Consider the following 14,835-nt stretch of genomic DNA (forward strand, 5'->3'; position numbering starts at 1 on the left):
TGTGGTGTGTGTGGTGTGTGTGGTGTGTGTGGTGTGTGTGGTGTGGGTGGTGTGGGTGTGTGGTGTGTGTGGTGTGTGTGGTGTGGGTGTGTGTGGTGTGTGTGGTGTGTGTGGTGTGTGTGGTGTGTGTGGTGTGTGTGGTGTGTGTGGTGTGTGTGGGTGTGGTGTGTGTGGTAGGTGTGTGGTGTGGTGTGGGGTGTGGGGGGGATGTGTGTGGTAGGTGTGTGGTAGGTGTGTGGTAGGTGTGTGGTAGGTGTGTGGTAGGTGTGTGGTAGGTGTGTGGTAGGTGTGTGGTAGGTGTGTGGTAGGTGTGTGGTAGGTGTGTGGTAGGTGTGTGGTAGGTGTGTGGTAGGTGTGTGGTAGGTGTGCTGTGTGTGTGTGGTGTGTGTGTGTGTGTGGTGTGGGTGTGGTGTATGTGTGGTGTGTGTGTGGTGTGGGTGTGGTGTGTAAGGTGGGATGTGTGTGTGGTGTGTGTGTGTGTGTGTGTGTGTGTGTGTGTGTGTGTGTGTGTGGTGGAGATCGACTCTTCTTAAAAAACCCGAAGGCTCAGAGAGACAGCAGATGATATTTGGGGGTCAAAGTCTAGTTTATCTCCACAAAACTTGTTTCAAGATCAGAATCCTGAAGGAAGCTGTAAAGCAGGGTAAATAGTGCTGGACATGAGCTGCCCCTACACCAACTGCTAAGCAGGGCTGAGGAGTGCGGGAAGGTGTTTTGAACTCCATCTCAGTGGACATGATTTACTGACCGAAGTCACTGACAGTGAGAGTTAGGAGCTCTCTCCGGGGTAGACACAGGCCTGCTTTTACAAGCAGGAGTCAATCAACCTGCAGCGGCAGGCAGCAAATCCACACAATTAGCCAAAGCAATGCTTTTAGTCAAGTCAATGAAAAACAGAGACATTCTGAACTTTCCAGTGCTCAACCCGACAGAATCTGCAAGGAAACCTGAAATAGGCTGAATTAGGGACAAAAAGATAGCTTTCTTATATTTTCTCAGTAGCCCAGAATTTCCAAAGAATGCAGGTCAACCAAAAAGAGATAAAACTTTGCCCCCACAACCTTACTAGCATTGAAATCAGGCAGGGTGAAGTAAACACCCTAACTTACAGCTTATACTCACTAGCTAGTGCATATAATAAAAATTATGAAAAGGAAGTGCTCCCGTTTCTTCTTACCAGAATCTTGGTTCGCACAAACGTGTAAACAAATCATCATCAGGAACAAAATCAGCAGCATTTTCAGGTTGCAGGCTGAAAGAGCCCCAACTTGTAGGCTGGAAGGCAAACATGGAAAATCGTGTGACTGTTATTTCCACATCAGGACTCGCACTGACAATGACAGACAAAATTATACAGTAAACTCGGTGTGATGAAGGGCACCTTGTGACAAAAGCTCAATGGCCCTCTAAACTGAGGTGCCTTGGAGGAAAGGGAGGCTCCCTTACAGGTACGCTTTCCTGGTTCTCAGACCTTGGGAAAACAGGAGACCTTGGTCAGCCAATGGAAGTGGCCAGATGCCCAGTGTTCCCCATGTTCCACAGAAATCTATCTACTCACTGCCATGACAGTGTGGAGTTCATTGCAATGAGGTCTAAGTCTGCTAGTTAGAGATACACAATGATTGCTGGTTCTTTCTTCATAATTTTGAAATAGGGTTTCACCATGTATATCAGGCTGGCCTTGAGCTCAGATCTCCCTGCCTCTGTCTCACAATGCTAAGATTACATGCACCACCATGCCCGGGTATGATTTCTCTCCTAGGTTCTTTTTAAAATTCTTGACCTTAAACTTTATTATATATTTAAAAGGATGCATATTTAAAGTAGCACACACTGAAATTAACCAGACCCAAAAGACAATACAACTCAGTGAATGTCTTTTATGCAGTTGGAGTAGACACTTGGAACAGAAGCTTTGCAGCTTCAAACTGGATTTTATCCTTTCACTGCTGAATGCATCTCATGTGCTTATCCACCATCCAACCCAAAACTCCATGACAGAATTACAACTAGAAAAACAACTAGCCTCATATCCTTTCATAACTATTGTCTGTGACATCCATTCAGTCCTTCTTTATCCCCTAATAGTTGCCTTTCTTGCTCTCTTCATGACATGTGGCACCCACGTGTCCACCATGTGTCTGCACATATACATATACCGTTGGTTAGATTCTGCACACAAGGAGAGCATGAGGTTTCTAAGACTGTGACTTTGCTTAATATGCATTCCAAGTCCATTCATTTTCCTGTGAATTTTGTGATTTCATTTTTCTATAGACCCGAATAGTATTTCTATCTGTAAATATATTTTATATACTTAATTTTTATTAACCATCCATCTGTTAATGGACAATTAGGTGGATTCTAATGATTTGCACTTTATTCTTAAAGGAGAAGAAGAGGAAGAAGAAGAGGAGGAAAAGGAGGAAGAAGAAAGGAGGGGGAGGAGGAGGAAGAAGAAGAAGGAGGAGGAGGAGAAGGAGGAGGAGGAGGAGAAACAACAACTTGAGTTATGTGTTGAAGATGGACTCTCACACCTTAGAAAGGGAAATTCCTTTGTGTCCATCTGCCTGGATCCACAATGCAAGGGTCTCACAGTTTCAGCTTTACCTAAAGCATTTTCGTCTACCCTGAGTGCCTCATCATGGAGTTAGAGAGACTGTGAGATATATATTACGAGTAAACATAAGCACACAGTGGAGCTTTTTCCATCATTTCTCCACTAAGCATAAAGCAAGCTGGTCCTTTTTGAGCCACTAATTCCTATGTCCAGCTTAATTGCTACCCAAATATATATTCACCTATGGCCCCTCTACTCCACTACAAGGTTCCTCTCAAACTTAACATTTGCATAGTCAGGAAATGGACTTTTGTCTGAGGAATTCTATCCTTATTTCCCTGCCTGCTCCATCGTCCCTTTGATACTTTCCAATGTGAGACTTTGTTCCGGTCCTTTGTAAGAGTCTAGACAATTCACACTTTGGAAGCTATGCCAATGGTCAGTCATAGTCAAATGGAAATGAGTGGGGCTGGGACTGGGCTCCTAAGACGCCATTTTAGCCAAACTTTGCTGTCAAAGGAGCTAAACCTTAAAATAGAAAGCCCAAGGTAAATATTTGCACATGCATTTTCCTACTAGTATATAAGTAAATGGTGTGTGTGTGTGTGTGTGTGTGTGTGTGTGTGTGTGTGTAGAGGGGGGGAGAGGGAGAGGGAGGGGGAAGAAGAGGAGGAGAAATAAGAAGGGCATAAAACAAGCAATAGAAAAACAAGCAATAGAAATGCTCTTTGAGTGCAAGCTTGGGTTAGCAGAGCTGGGCTAGGCTGGGCTAGGCTGGGCTGTAGCTCAGGGGTGAAGAGTTTGGCCCTACCCTCAGTCCCAAGTAAAGAAATCACAGTAGGTGACGATAATGGGTTTACTTTTATTGTAACAAGATATAGACAAGCGCCCATGATTTAAATGTTGGTCTACTCCCATATATGAGTAGATTCTCTCGTGGGTATTTCGAAAATATCTCATGGCTTAAAGTTATACAAAGAAAGAGTGACAGACACTTGAAGCAATTAGCATAAAATTTAAATTCACAGCACATTTCACCTCAGTACCACAGTTATCATTCTAATGCTGATTGCCTCTCATCCTACAAACAAAAGTGGGGGTCTCTTTAATCTGTGCTCAGCTGGGTTACATCCACTCAGAATTCTAGGTCTTTGTAAATTTCTGCTGTGAAGGTTAAGAGTGTCTAGTTTACACTGCAGCTGTAAAGCCAGCTCAGTCACGCAAGCATTGGCTCCAAGGCCAGCCAGAGCATTCAGAACTTGACCAAGCGCTCTTCTTGGGGTTGTTGGAAATCAGGGTCTGCAGGTGACTTCTGCCCACACGCGCCAACTCATAATCCAGGCCATATCTACAAAGTAGATATTTTAGAGCCCAGGGGAATGTAGGAACAGCTTTGGCAACATTAAGATAAATGTCATCTATGTTTTATTTCTAAATGAGGCATGCAGGACTTATCAGTTCTAGGCACTGGCTTTCCTTCTCTTCAGAAGTGAGTGAGTACATTATCAGCTGCTTTACTGGAAGAAGCACTGGGTCTTTGCCAAGATGTTAAAGATAAGAGCTGTCTATTTATTAACCCTTAATGGTGCTACCATTCCCACCCAACTCAAAAGGAAGAAAGGGAAATGTTCTCCGTGAGCCTTAGGTCTATAGTTAAGATGCTGCAGGCCAAGTCCCCATCCACATGTTGGGGATAAGCAGATGAATACAAACTCGGTGACCATAAAAGACACAGCCCATGCAAGCGAGGTTAACAGGTAACATCACACTTCCCAGAATCTCATAAAGATGATCACACTGAAGCAAGGCTATCAAGTGACCTGTCACTTTGCAAAATCGACACTTTTCTGTGTTGAGGTGTTTGGCAGAGAGGAGAGAATTTAAAAAAGTACAAAACTTTGTGACTGAGGCTCTGCTCCTATCTAAATTGTTTAATGATGTGGGGCAATGCCACCCCCTTCCCAAAGTCCCTAATCCAAAGCACAGGTCTATAGTCTCTTCCATCCAGAAGGTCTGCAATGTAGTATTCCTTGGTCTAATCCCTATAGTCCAACAAAGAAAAACAAAAGGCCAAAAACAGTGGCAGGCCTGGTAGTGTAGGCCAATGTCTTAGTTAGGGTTTTACTGCTGTGAACAGACACCATGACCAAGGCAACTCTTAGAAGGACAACATTTCATTGGGGATGGCTTACAGGTTCAGAGGTTCAGTTTAATATCATCAATGCGGGAACATGGCAGCATCCAGACAGGCATGGTGCTGGAGGAGCTGAGAGTTCTACATCTTCTTCTGAAGGCTGCTAGCAGAATACTGACTTCCAGGCAGCTAGGATGAGGGTCTTAAAGCCCAGATCCACAGTGACACACCTACTCCAACAAGGTCACACCTTCTAATAGTGCCATTCCCAGAGCCGAGTATATATAAACCGTCATAGCCAATAAACTCAGCCCCCTGGCACTCAGTGACTGAACGATCCCAAGTTCAAGGCCTGCCTAGACTACAGAGTATGCTTATGGTCAGCCAGGGCAACTTAACAAGAAACTTGTATCAAAAGCAAATTGAAGAGCTGGGAGATTAGGGATGTGGTAGAATATTTCCCTAGAATATGCCTGCACCGCAACAAACACATTGACTGAGAGTCAGGCAGACAGCATCAATGATAACAAACCTGCAGGAATCCTTTAGGGCTTAACTGTGTGAAGCACAGGGGGATGACTCTTCAAGATACAAATCTACTGGGTAGAATTTGAAAACTTAGAAACTGGAAACCCAGGGGTTCAAGAGAAGCAGGAGCACAAAACATTCAGACCAGAAATCAGTAAACTAAAAAAACGATTTAAAAATTTAGTTGAGCTCTGAAGAGACAAATCTCAGAGGACTGGTCAGTAAAAAACAAAAACAAAAACAACAAACAACAAACAAATAAACAAAACCAACCCCTCCCCCAAAACAGTTATTTTCTTCATCATAAGGTCTTTTCTTAAGAAAAACCATTTAACCTGCTAGGATTTTTTTTCCCCAAGCCTAATCATCAGGGGAAAAGGAAATATCCAATCTTGGTTCCATATGCCTTCTGTGTGTTAGCCATCCACGTGAAAGCCAGTAAGGACCCAACACTGCCCGCTCCTCCCTAAGGAGGTAGGGCTGAGGAATCAGGTTAAATTTACTATCTGGAGGCTCAGGCTCTCTCCGAGTCAAATCATAGAACCACAGAGTATCCTCTCCTGTCCCATCAACCACCAAATTACTGAATGCATGCTTACAGAAATTAATTTTACCCAGTGCCTCATCTCCAACTACCAAGAAAACATCACAAATCAAAACAATAAGGTCAAAATCACAACTAGAAGAGACTCAACAAGCTTTTGAAGCAGACCCAGATACAACTGGGGTGGTGCGGTGAGCCCAGGAATTGGAAAGTGTAGATAGCAGAGAAGAAAAGCTGAGCAGTGCATCAGACTCTTCCACTCCAGGGAAGGGCCAGGGTATCTGCTGGGAAACAGAACGTTTCGTCGGAAACAGAACACTGGGTCGATCTTATTAGACTGGTCCTGGGGGAGGAGAGAATCTCTGAGCATGCAGTTATCTCCGTGAAACCCCCCCAAACTGAAAAAGCAAAATGATGAGAGGAAAAGAAAAAGAGGATGGGGAGGAAGAGGAGGCCCAAGAACTACATGACTACAGAGGGGGAAACACCAGAACGAGGAACAGAAAACTAAAGTAATGTGAGAATGATCCCTTAGATCAGTGACAGCATTTAAATAAGAGGCACAGAAAAAATACCAAGCAGAATGAATGCCAAACACCACACTAGAACAATATTTCTTCAATTTCAGAAAAACCAAAGATAAAGTGAGAGATAGGGTTCTAAACTAGCTCAAAACTCAGCAACAGGCTCTGACTCAGGAAGACAGATGGTTAAAAATGCAGGAAGACTGGTGCAGACTCACTGACCCTCCGCTTGTCACCGGACATGAGTAAATGAGTAACCGGTTCTGTTCTGCCGGTGCTGTTTGTTCAAGCCCCCATTGTGTCCTGCAGAGAGTATTCCAGGAAACTGGGCTGAAGCCTAACCAGATGTGTTTCAGATGCAGATGCCTCGTCAACTCTGACAAACATTTACCCTAAAGGACAGGAATCAAGATCTGTTCTCAGGAGAATGCTTGACCTTTCCCCTGACTTAAAACCCTGGAGTCTTAACAATCCTGTGACTTTGAGAGTTTCCCCTTGTGACATTTTTGGTATTTCCTTTTGACATCCCCTCATCTCCTGGGGCTTATGACTTCTTCCTTTAAAAAGCCCTTCTCCCAGCCACTCAGGGTCGACACCTCTGTCTCCTGCGTGGGATATGTGTCGGCCCGGAGATCTCCGTAATACACCTCGCCTTTGCTTATTACATCAAGATGGTCTCTCTGTGTCTGGGGTCCACGACTTCCCGAGACTTAAGTAAGGGTCTCCCTTTGGGGATCTTTCAAAAGAAAATATCTTGAGAGAAACCTAAGGGGTAATTTTTCTTCACCCATAAAGGAAGAAAGATTAAAATACACCTGAAACTTTGCAAACCATGTGCCTTAGTTTGAGTTACCATTGCTGTAATGAAACACCACGACCAAAGAAACTTGGGAAGGAAAGGTTTTATTTGACTTACACTTTCATATTGCTATTCATCACTGAAGGAAGTCAGGACAAGAACTCAAGCAAGATAGGAACCTGGAGGCAGGAGCTGATGCAGTGGCTATGGAGGGGTGCTGCTTACTGGTTTGTTCCCCGAGGCTTGCTCAGCCTGCTTTGTTATAGAACCCAGGACCACCAACCCAGGGGCAGCCACACCCACAATGGGCTGGGCCCTCCCTGATCAATCACTAATTAAGAAAATACCCTATGGTCTTGCCATCTATTATGCAGGCATTTTCTTTAATTAAGGCTTTCTCCTCTCAGGTGACTTAAAACTAGCTAGTACATCACAGGAGCAAGACTAGAGCGAGGAAAATATCTCAAGAGCTGAGAGGATATTCCATTCTGCAACACTGAGCTTCAAAGATGAAGAAGTGGGCCAGAGAGATGGGTGGGTGGGTAAGAGTTCTCGATGCACAAACATGGTAAATCTTAGCACTAAACAAAACCCTTTCTCCTTATTAAAAAGAAAAAGTGAAGAAGGTGTGGAAAAGACATAACAAGAAAAGGATCAGCTCTTATATAAATGGTTTAGGGAAATGGACCATCCACGTGGTAAACAATGAAATTGGACCCTTTAACCCACACTACACACAAAAATCAACTCGAAATTATTAGCTCTAAATAGCAGACCTGAAGCCACAAAGCTAGAAGAAAACACAGGGGGAAGTTATCGTGATTGTGACCTTGGTAATGGCATTTGGCAACATCATCAAAGTTCAGCCTTCAAAAGCAAAAACAAATTAATTGAGTGCACAGAACTGAAGCAGCAGCCAGCAGAATGCAGAGACAGCTTTCAGAGAGAGAGGGGGGGGGAGTATTTGCCAACTACATATCTGTAAGGTGTTGAGAAAAATAACAAACTCATAGCTCACTATCTGAGAGCCTAGAGACTGCTGGTTAACAGCAGAGCAGGCAACATGGCTGTCAAATGGGCCAAGTGAACCCAAGTACCAGATAGATATTTCTCCAGGTAATAAAAATGGCCACCAGGTATGTGGTTTAAAACAACAACAACAACTACTACTACTACTACTACTACTACTACAACTACAACAAAAACCCATCACCAATCTTCAGGAAAATGGAAATCCGAACTCAAGGAGATGTCACCTCACACCTGTTAGGGTGGCTGTCACCAAAATAAGAAATGAGTGATGGTCAGGGTGAAAAAGAAACCATATACGAGGCTGGTGGGAACACACATCTGTACAGCCATTGTGGAAAGCAGCACAGGGCCTCCAAGGAAGTTAAACATAGAACCCCAGCAATGCCTCTTTGGGGAATACACCCAAGGGAGTGAGAGCACCCCCTGGGCACCTCTTCCTGCCTGTGCTCACTGCGGCATTATTCATTACAGTGTAAGATATGGAGCAACTTAGGCAGCTGTCGAGGGGTGGTTTTCTTTAAGTGTGATGGATTTACATATAACGTTTTATGTGCAGGAAAACTAATTACCTTTTAAGAGGAAGGGGGCGCTTCTGTCATTGGGTGATGATGTTAAAAGAAATGAGCCAGACACAGAAAGAAAGGCCGCACGGTCTCCCTTATAGGAGGAATCTTAAAACAAAACAAGGGGAAAGAGGAAGATGAGGAAGAGGAGGGTTGCTGGGGAAGAAGAGGAAATAATGTGTGTGGACTAGAAATCCACACATGCGCAGAATGGGTAAGTCTAGATGTTCAGTGTACAACTATGGCTAACACACTCAGGAGTTTCTACCTTCTTGACACACATAATGGTTAACCTTGTAAGACGGTAGGTGTCTTAATTATCAATCATTTCTCTCTGTATGAAAACAAACAACAGTTTCTCAGACAAGAAGTGAAGGAAGGAATTTGTTGGTGGTGGTAAAGGATTAGTTGTCAGTTCCCACTTTGAAGAAATAGTAAGAGAATTTCTGCTTAGGACAGCTGGTAAACGGCATAGTTCCCTTCTACACAAAGGAAAAGCGAGCACTAGAGCACTGCTCGGACAGATGGCAGTTTGCTCAAAGTAATAATGATAAATTTGATTCCATCTACTCAGATATGTTTGTGTATTTATGTAAGTAAAAATGGGCAATGGTAGTGTAAAAATAGATGTAGAGAGGAATTAGGATTACTTTGTTTTTATAAGGCCTTTCAGTACTTATGAAGCAGTAGAGTGATACCCAAAAGTGATTTGGGTTGGTTGTAAATAAATTTTACAAACTTTAGGGTAACCACTAAAAATGGTTAAAGAAAAAATAAAACTGTCCACTCATTCATTGTGATGGCACATGAACACACACACACACACACACACACACACACACACACACACAAATGAATACAATTTTTTAAAAGTCGATTTGAGAATATAAAATGCTGGCTATTTTTCCTTGCTTTTGAAAGTTTCATCAAAAACACTGGAATCTCAATGAGGAAATCAGAAAAAGCCATTAAAAACAGGAAAAAGTGAATATATGAACAGTAAAAGCTGTGTACACCCAGATAATTATAAAACTCTCATCCAAACTTTCCTCATGGCGTCTTTAGCCGCGTTCTCCAGGTATCTGCTGAGGTGTGCATGGGGCATGTGCTGTGTAGTCACGTGAGACCACTCAAGTTTCAGAAACAGCGCTGTGTCAGAGGATTAGAGACAGCCTCACAACGTAAGTCTATGGCAGGCGCCTTTTGCTTAGTTGAGTTCATGTAAAAGTCACTTTGTGGACATTCCCGTTACATAGTAAAATCAGTTATTTGTGCGCATGGAGGGAGGTACACTAGGCACTGTCACAAAGGTGTTGGTCAAAGGACAGCTGGGGGCAGTTGGTCCTCCCCTCCTGCCATGTGGAGCCTGGCGATTGAACATCAGGAAGTGCCTTTACCTGCTAAGCCATCTTGGGAACCTCAGACCAATTAAAAAATAACCATTTCAGCATGTGGATAGCCATATTTCTTTGAGATAATTTTTCCTCATCCTAATGTGAAATATATATCCAGGGAAAAGTGTAGAATTTATTTGTAGAGTTTAAGAAAGGGAAAGTCACAAGTGTTCACCAGGATGAAGAGCTTGCCCCTCAGAAGCTTCCATGAGGCCTCCGCTCTCTCCAAGCGTCTCCCTTTTCAGTTAGAACCACCGGAAATTTTGCTAATCAATTTTAAAAATCACTTTGTGCTTGTACTTTGAAACAGCATACATTAATGCTGTCTGATCATTGACATCTTGATCTTTATTTTATTTTAGGGAAATCTCAAGATTACAGAAATGTTGCAAGATAAAGCAATGAAGCACATGTGTGTGTCCATGTGCAGGTATGCATGTGTGCATGTGTGCATGTGTGCATGTGTGCATGTGTGCATGTGTGCATGTGTGCATGTGTGCATGTGTGCATGTGTGCATGTGTGCAGGTATGCATGTGTGCAGGTATGCATGTGTGCAGGTATGCAGGTGTGCAGGTATGCAGGTGTGCAGGTATGCAGGTGTGCAGGTATGCAGGTGTGCAGGTATGCAGGTGTGCAGGTATGCAGGTGTGCAGGTATGCAGGTGTGCATGTGTGCATGTGTGCCTGTGGAGGCCGGAAGTCAACATCAACAGTGGGTGTCTTCCTCCATGGCACTCCACTTTGTGTCTGTCACTGAACTTGAAGTTTACTCACTGACTAGACTGGCTGCCCAGCAGGCCTAGGCATCCCTCTCCCTTCTCCTGCCTCTCTCCCCACTCCCTTCTTTCTCCCCCCTTTCCCCTTTCTCCTCCTCTCCCCCTATCTTCCCTCTCCCACCTATGCCCCCTCTCCCCTCTCTCTTCCCCCTCTCAGTCCTGGGATTAATGCTTGAATCACTGGTTCCTGGCTTTTACATGGGTTCTGGGGATCAGAACTCAGGTCTTCATGCTTTTATATTAAGCACTTCCATCTCTCCAATCCAATACAGAACTGCATATTCTTCGTCTGGAGATCCAGCTGTTTGTATTTTCTCTGTCTCAGTAGGTGGAGAGAGGAATGTATGTAAATCATGTAAAAATCTACTAAGCTTTGGTCTTCAACTGTAAATGAACAGGCTTATGAGGTGCGTGCTATTTTACACCCTTTTTGATTGTTATGAGTTTTGGGATTGATTTCTATTACAAATGCTGCGATTGCCCATTTTACAATATTGCATGTTAGACTCTGTATTTACACCAAATAGCTTGTTAATACTCTTCTGTGATGACAGTTATTTGCATCTGCTTGATTCCTTTCTATTGTAAACACTAGTCTGTGCCTAGTTGTACAAGCCTCTTTGTTTATCTGTTAGGTACATGTCTAGCAGTGGTTGAGGGAGTCTGGGGTAGGTGTCATCAGGTTTATGATAGACCGTCAAGCTTGGTTCCTGAAAGGCGCTGTTCTCCCTCCCCGCATCCAGACTCGAGAGTCTCAATGCTCTGAATCCTGTCTGATGCCTACCAGGATTTTGAAGGTTATAACAATTAGGGAGGCAACAGTAGCTCTTTGCCTATCGATTTACATTTTCATAACGTTCATCTGATCAGTTTCTATATCCATTGGATCTTTGGATTCTGGAGATAGAGGATGCTGATGAATCATTTTTAATCAAGTATAATGATATATTAGAAATGCATATCAAAAGACCATACATGGTCTGACCCTGGGCTCCAACTGCATAGGTAGCAATGAATAGCCTAGTAAGAGCACCAGTGGAAGGGGAAGCCCTTGGTCCTGCTAAGACTGAACCCCCAGTGAACATGATTGTTGGGGGGGAGGGCGGTAATGGGGGGAGGATGGGGAGGGGAACACCCATATGGAAGGGGAGGGGGAAAGGGTTGGGGGGATGTTTGCCTGGAAACCGGGAAAGGTAATAAATAACAAATGAAATGTAAATAAGAAATACCCAATTTAATAAAGATGGAGAAAAAAAGAAATGCATATCGAAATCACACAAAAGTGTAATATCCAGTTACTTTAAAATAGAAGAAAGTCACACGGTCATCCCAGTGCTTTCAGGAATGTTAACGGGAATAAAGCAGGAAGTACTCAAGGAAAAAGAAGACTCCTAGCTGGCAATGAAAGTACTTACATCAAGACTCGGTCATTTGCTTCAGTGTTTGCACCAATCTGAATAGAAACTCTCAACCTGCCCCTGCATGCTACAACAACTTCAGTCACAACTGCAGTGTCTGGTAAAGGAACAATGAAACTGGGGCCCTTCAGGTAAGGGAACATTATTCACCACAAAAAAACAAACAAGTAATCGAGTGATGAAAAGTCACAGAGAAAACTAATGCTCATTTCTAACAAGAAAAAAGCCCACTTGAAAGGCACCATAGTGTGCTGTACTAACTGTATGATATTCTGGGAAATTATGCAGATGATTGAAGGGTCAGGGGCCGCCAGGGAGGACCAGTGTAGTGTCTTAGGATTGAATTTTGTGATATTGTGATAGAAAGCAAATGTCACTCTAAATTTGGCTAGACCCATGGCATGTATAACCCAAGAGTGAGTCCTAGTGTAGACTATGGATATTGAGTGATGATGTGCCATTGTAGCTGGACTCAGTCAGAACAAACACTCTGAAGAGATACTGAGAATGGACTATACATGAACCAGAAAGATCTTCAGGAGACCTCTGTACCCTCAGCTCAACTTGATGGGATTCTAAACTGCCTTGAAACATACTTTTCTTTTAAGCAGAGGGATAATAAACAAAGTCAGGAGGAGTGGATATAGAAGAGGAGTGGATCTATAGGTGTGGTCTAGGAGGATGGGAGAAAGAGGGAACTCATCCTTAAAATCCCCGCTTTAGTGAGTAGATGTTTGTGGCTTATTAATAAGCAGCATCTTAGAAGGACCCATGGGGATGAAGTTCAATCCAATTCTGTATATCTAAGATTCAATAAATGTATGTAGATACAATATACACATTGAGAAGTTAAATATTGTTAGAACAAAGAACAAGTCCAGTGGTGAAGCCAATGTCTGCCTGAATGTGAAGTTTGAAGGCCCTGAAACGGCACAGCATTAGCTGAAAAGCAACAGCAAAGCAGGGAGCAGGTTTTGACCCAGATGACATTTTTATTCTTGTCACTGTTCTGTTTACAATGGGACAATTTCTAAGTGATCAAGAAATGATGCTGGCTGAGAACATCCCAAAGAGAAACCTGACTCCCAAGTTTTCCCTGCATGTTTCCTAACCTCAGGGCAACCTCGAGGCAACCTCGGGGCAACCTCAGGGCACGCGCCCGCGCGCACACACACACTCACACACACACTCACACTCACACACAGGCACACACACATATGTGGGCACACACACAGGCACACACACACATGCACGTCTGGGTTCAACACTTTGCCCCTCTCCTGGTCTTTTCCTGGCCACTGTTTCCCTGGATCCATACAGCATGCATGTGAAGCTCATAGGAATTTCCAGTCCTTCTGACAAAGGAGCACCCTAAGCTTGTCAGGGCTGAGGGCCTCCAGCCCAATGCTTTCTCTACTGTGCCATTGCTGCCTGCCAGGCAGAGCTCAGTCTGATGCTGTACTCTGTAGACAAAGGAATGTGTTAACTAATGTGTTTGAAAGCCCTGGGTGATCTATGCTTGCAGCCAGTGTCTTTTACTTCAAATTGTTTCTTTGTCTTCTGCATCAATGAAGGGGAACCGAGTGAGGCCATCTCTCTGCCCACAGCTGACCCAGTGAAGTATGAGGGAGGTGATGATCTCCAACTTGCTTTCTTCTGCATTACCCAATGGAGAAAAGCCAAACCAATACAATTTACAATTTCCAACCATGACATCAGCTATAGTCTGAAATCTGTTCAACAAAATCCAGGAGGACCAGAGAAGTAATAAAAGACACTGACTGCTGATATAAATATTTATTAACTGTGGCTAAATCAAAAGCATGACTGGGTTAGTACAGTAGGAAATAAGGTCAAGGTTAACTCATCCTGTTTACCAGCTCAGCAATGAAGCACAAAATAGACCTTCACCAAATACCCGCTAATTGATGACTTTGTAAGGTCTTCAAATTCAGAAAAGAGAAATACCACTGAAAAGAATCCCACAGAGAGAAACCTCATAAGGCTGATGTGGGCTTTCTTCCTCAGCTGATGCATTGAGTAGTATCAGTCATAATAAGTTGGGACCCAAGGACAATATCTTTCAACCTTGCATTGAGCAAAGCTAGCATGGGATGATGCTTAAGATCCCTTGGCTGGAGTAACCATAATGGGTGGGACCACTCCTGAACGAGCAAAACCAGGGATATAGTTCAGCTGGTGGAGTGCTTGCCTAGAAAGCACAAGATCTTGGGTGTGAGCTACAGGATCCTGCAAAACCCGGCATCATTACGCCTGGGATCTTGGAACTTGGGAGGCAGAGACAGGAGGATCCATCGTGAAAGGTCATCCTCAGTTAGACAGTGGTTCTCAACCTTCCCGATGCTGCCACCCTTTAATACAGTTCCTCATGTTGTGTAAACCCCCCCAACCATAAAATAATTTCCGTTGCTACTGCATATTGCTATTTTGCTACTGTTATGAATTATACTGCAAATATCTGATATGCGACCCCTGGGAAAGGGTCATCTGACCCCCAAGGGAACGCAACCCACAACTTGAGAACGTGTTAGATAGAGATTTC

General features: G+C 43.6%; 1 protein-coding gene across 3 annotated transcripts in view; it reads right to left on the bottom strand.

Moving 5' to 3' along the window:
• Col6a6 (collagen type VI alpha 6 chain) overlaps nucleotides 1-14,835 on the bottom strand; it is a 155,397-nt gene that overhangs the window by 97,261 nt on the left and 43,301 nt on the right. For all 3 annotated transcript variants that reach the window (XR_015628038.1, XM_087564209.1, XM_087564208.1), the window contains exon 2: nucleotides 1,178-1,275. Coding sequence is in view for 2 of the 3 variants with exons in the window: in XM_087564209.1 (XP_087420335.1) it covers nucleotides 1,178-1,238 (61 nt within the window). In the remaining variant the exon portion in view is untranslated. The remainder of the gene's footprint in view (nucleotides 1-1,177; nucleotides 1,276-14,835) is intronic.

This window comes from Rattus norvegicus, chromosome 8 (assembly GCF_021556685.1).
Source record: "Rattus norvegicus strain SHRSP/BbbUtx chromosome 8, alternate assembly SHRSP_T2T, whole genome shotgun sequence".
NCBI classification, from domain to species: Eukaryota; Metazoa; Chordata; class Mammalia; order Rodentia; family Muridae; genus Rattus; species Rattus norvegicus.